The sequence below is a fragment of the Brassica oleracea genome, chromosome C6 (genome assembly GCF_000695525.1).
Source record: "Brassica oleracea var. oleracea cultivar TO1000 chromosome C6, BOL, whole genome shotgun sequence".
NCBI classification, from domain to species: domain Eukaryota; kingdom Viridiplantae; phylum Streptophyta; class Magnoliopsida; order Brassicales; family Brassicaceae; genus Brassica; species Brassica oleracea.
The window spans coordinates 20,263,551-20,268,147 of record NC_027753.1 but is presented as its reverse complement, the minus strand read 5'-3'; the positions used below and the strand labels follow the sequence as shown (position 1 = coordinate 20,268,147).

The 4,597-nt window shown below is 39.0% G+C and overlaps 1 protein-coding gene across 1 annotated transcript; it reads left to right on the top strand.

Annotated features, from left to right (window-relative positions):
• The first annotated feature begins 805 nt into the window (after positions 1-805).
• On the top strand, positions 806-3,607 carry LOC106299639 (probable leucine-rich repeat receptor-like protein kinase IMK3). The gene is made up of 2 exons (XM_013735697.1): positions 806-2,723; positions 2,806-3,607. The coding sequence occupies exons 1-2, from the start codon at positions 1,028-1,030 to the stop codon at positions 3,429-3,431; spliced, it is 2,322 nt and encodes a 773-aa protein (XP_013591151.1). The 5' UTR covers positions 806-1,027; the 3' UTR covers positions 3,432-3,607.
• The last annotated feature ends 990 nt before the right edge of the window (positions 3,608-4,597 follow it).

Here is a 4,597-nt window from a genome sequence, read left to right as displayed (position 1 = left end):
ACACTTGGCATCAGCAGATCTAATTATCACATGTCTCGTGGGACCTTCAAATATAGCCGTTAGAAGGAGAGGTGAAGGAGAGCAGTTTGTTCTCAACAGGCAAGCTCCGGCGCATTAACCGAAGGCTGGTCTGCAAACAAAAAAGGTGTTCACTTTATTCAGACGATTTATACTATTCTATTACTCAGATTTGGCATTAGTATTGCACTATTGCCTAATGTAAACTCACACACGAATAATTAAGAGCAATGAGGTTCTTTTCAGAAAATTTACAAAACTTACAACAGTAATATATTTGAAGCTAATTGTATTATTTTCAATATAAATCGTGACAATTGTTTTGCTGTAAAATAGTTTCGAAACGTTTAGCATTGTTCATATTCATTTTTAAAAGGAAGCTCTAGTACGGAGCATTTTTTTCATATAAATTAGGCATAATAGGATAGAGTTGTTATTCAGAACAATCTTGTTATCAAATTTAGTAAAATGAGTAGTTTACAAAAAAAAACCGTCATAATTCTCATTACAAAATAGTTAGGCACTTGTCAGTCTTTGTGAGAACAAACATTTTTGTATTGTGGTTAAATGGTTATAGTTATTTGAAATTCATAACCAAAATAATGTTATGAGATCTTTAAAACTAGGGACTAGTCCAAATATCCCAAGTGGTAGAAGTATATTTTAATCATACAATCAAACAAAATGACATGAGTTAGATCAACCCAAGGGAAAAACTAGCCGTTGGAGATCATTTAGTATTAGCCAAGACAGAGAGAGCCTTTGTTCCACCCACCAACCTCTTATTGCCATCACCTGATCTGTCTCCTCTTTCTTTCTCTTTCTCTCTCTCTCACTAGAAGATAAAAAGAACACAAAGATTCTCTCTCTCTAAGATGGTCACGTGTTGTGTTCTTTTCCAACTAAACCCAAACCATCTCTCACTTTACAAAACTCTTTCAAACCCTGTTTCATCCTCCTCAAAACTGCCCATTAATTAGGAATCTCATTCAACCTTCTTCATCTTCCCATGGAGTTTACTACCAAAAGTCAACCTTTTGATCAGCCTCAGGCTTCACTTCGAAGCCGCTTTTTCCTTCACCTAATCATGTTCCTCCTTTTCTTTGTTTCTACCGGATCAAGCCAAGCCTGGGACGGTGTAGTGATCACACAAGCTGACTACCAAGGTCTCCAAGCGGTCAAGCAAGAGTTTATTGACCCAAGAGGCTACTTGAGAAGCTGGAACGGTTCTGGTTTAAATGCTTGCTCCGGAGGTTGGGCTGGAATCAAATGTGCCCAAGGTCAAGTAATAGTGATTCAGCTTCCATGGAAGTCTCTTGGAGGTAGAATCTCTGAGAAGATAGGACAGCTTCAAGCTCTACGTAAGCTTAGTATCCATGACAACAACCTAGGAGGCTCTATCCCAATGTCTTTAGGACTCATTCCTAATCTCAGAGGAGTTCAGCTTTTCAACAACCGTCTTTCCGGCTCCATCCCTGCTTCTCTAGGTCTCTCTCGTTTCCTTCAAACCCTTGATCTCAGCAGTAACCTTCTTTCTCAAGCTATTCCACAGAATCTTGCTGACTCTACTAAGCTTCTTAGGCTTAACCTCAGCTTCAACTCACTCTCTGGTCAAGTCCCAGTGAGTCTCACTCGTTCTTCTTCTCTTCAGTTTCTTGCCCTTGACCACAACAACCTCTCTGGTCCAGTCTTAGACACTTGGGGTAGTGCTAATAACACTTCTCCTAATCTCCGTGTCTTGTCTCTTGACCACAACTCTCTCACTGGTCCATTCCCATTTTCACTCTGCAAGTTACTTCACCTACAAGTCTTCTCCCTTAGCCATAACAGGATCGGTGGAGCCCTACCTTCTGAGTTAAGCAAACTCACTAAGCTTAGAACAATGGATGTTAGTAGTAACAGTGTCACTGGCCAGATTCCTGAAACTCTAGGGAACATTTCTTCTCTTACACATCTTGATTTGTCTCGAAACATACTCACCGGAGCGATACCTGTTTCATTGACTGATCTCAAAAGCCTTACCTTCTTCAATGTCTCTTACAACAACTTATCTGGACCTGTTCCTACACTCTTATCCCAAAAGTTCAGTTCCTCCTCTTTTGTCGGAAACTTGCAGCTTTGTGGATACAGCGTTTCCACCTTGTGTCCTACTCTAAATCCTCCTTCATCGTCTCCTCGTAGGAGTATGAGTACCAAAGACATCCTCCTCATTGCTTCTGGAGCACTCATCATAATTCTGGTTATCCTTGTATTTGTTCTCATCTGTTGCTTGCTGAGGAAGAAACAAGACAAATCCAAACCTAAGGGCCTAGAGGCAGGACAAGGAGCTGCAGCTGCAAAGACGGAGAAAGGAGGGGAAGCTGAAGCTGAAGGAGGAGACCCCGGAGGGAAGCTAGTTCACTTTGATGGGCCAATGACGTTTACAGCAGATGATCTTCTGTGTGCAACAGCAGAGATTATGGGGAAAAGTACTTATGGAACAGTTTACAAAACTACACTCGAAGATGGAAATCAAGTTGCAGTGAAGAGGTTGAGAGAAAAAATCACCAAAAGTCAGAAAGAGTTTGAGAATGAGATTAATGTATTGGGACGAATCAGACATCCGAACCTTCTTGCACTTAGAGCTTATTACTTGGGACCCAAGGGAGAGAAGCTTGTGGTCTTTGATTACATGACTAGAGGCAGTCTTGCCACTTTCCTCCATGGTACTATTACTAACCTCAATCTTCAATGAAAAACACATTAACTTTTTTGTTAACTAAATGTTTTAATGTTTTGAAACTGCAGCAAGGGGACAAGATGTTCGTATCAACTGGCCTACAAGGATGAGCTTAATAAAAGGAATGGCTCGTGGGTTGTTCTACCTTCACACGCACGCAAATCTCATCCATGGAAACCTAACATCAAACAATGTACTTTTGGATGAGAACCTCAACGCAAAGATCTCAGACTACGGTCTTTCAAGACTAATGACAACAGCTGCAGGATCAAGCGTGATTGCAACAGCTGGAGCATTAGGTTACAGAGCACCTGAGCTTTCGAAGCTGAAGAAAGCCAGCACGAAAACCGATATGTATAGCCTTGGTGTGATCATATTGGAGCTTTTGACTGGCAAGTCTCCGAGCGAGGCTTTGAACGGTGTGGACTTGCCTCAGTGGGTTGCTGCTGCGGTCAAAGAAGAGTCGACTAATGAGGTTTTTGATGTGCAGCTGTTGAATGATGTGAACACTGTGGGAGATGAGATGTTGAATACGCTTAAACTGGCTTTGCATTGCGTGGATCCTGCACCGTCAGTACGACCTGAAGCTCAACAAGTTATGACACAACTCAGAGAGATTAGACCTGAAGAGACGTCAGCAACAACATCTGAACCGTTGATTGATGTTCCTGTAGCTTCTGCTTCCACAAGTTAATAGATAAAGAGTGGAGAGTTTTGGTAGTTGATGCAATTCTTTGATTCTTCAAGTAGTTTTGAATTTTTAGCCATTTTGTCTTTAGTTTGTCTGTATATTGGCTATGCTTCACTGTCATCAAACAGAGTTCTCTGTTTTGTCAATCTTGACTCGAAAGACATGATATAAATTCAAAGTTGCAGAGAAGCTTAATCGTTTAACTTAGGAAGTGTGAAAGAGTGACAAAGTTAAAACGTTTCTGCGTTATTACTGTATTTCAAATGCTATAAAGAGAGAAGACTGATGGAATACATTCAAAGTTGCATAGATAAAAAAAAAAAAAAAAAAAAAAAAAAAAAAAAAAAAAAAAAAAAAAAAAAAAAAAAAAAAAGTTGCATAGATAACTTAGGAAGTGTGGAAGAGTGACTAAGATAAAACCTTTCTGCTTAATTACTGTATTTCTGATCATTTACAATGAGTGTTTTACAAATGATGTTATAGATGAGAAGAGAAGAGAAGAGAACAAGTTGGCTATCCTTTTTTTTTTTTTTTTTGAGCAAAACAAGTTGGCTAACCAGCGGGGTTAGCCTAGTGGTACTTGAGGGAGCTTTGGCCCCGATACGGTCCCGGGTTCGATTCCCACTGGTCACACGGATATGAGCTATGCTTTCGGCTCATTTGAATGCCCAGTAGAGGGTCTATCCGTGGAATGTACCTCCACCCGGGGTTAGGTCTGTGTCTTTAATAGACCTAGGTTTAACCCTTTATCAGTTACAAAAAAAACAAGTTGGCTATCCTTATGTAGATGACACAACTGTAAAGATTGGATATAAACAATTTAGAATGTCTTCTTTTGCAGGTTCAAAAATCTGATTTTGAGCGTTGTTGTCTGCTGTCTCTAACTAGGTTTTAAGTTTGGGCCTTTGTTTTTAATTTGAGCTTTATTTATTGAATCTAATAGTCACTTACAGGAAGCACAAAGGGACAAATAATAAGATTCAACTATTACGGTCAAAGTTTCCATTTATACATATAATTTAAGAATTATATAAAAATAATACTCTCTCCGTTTTAAATTACTTGTCGTTTAGGATAAATTTTTTGTTTCAAAATAAATGTCTTTTTATAATTTTAATGCAAAATTTATTAATTTTATATTTTTATCTATTTTTTAATTGATTGAAATA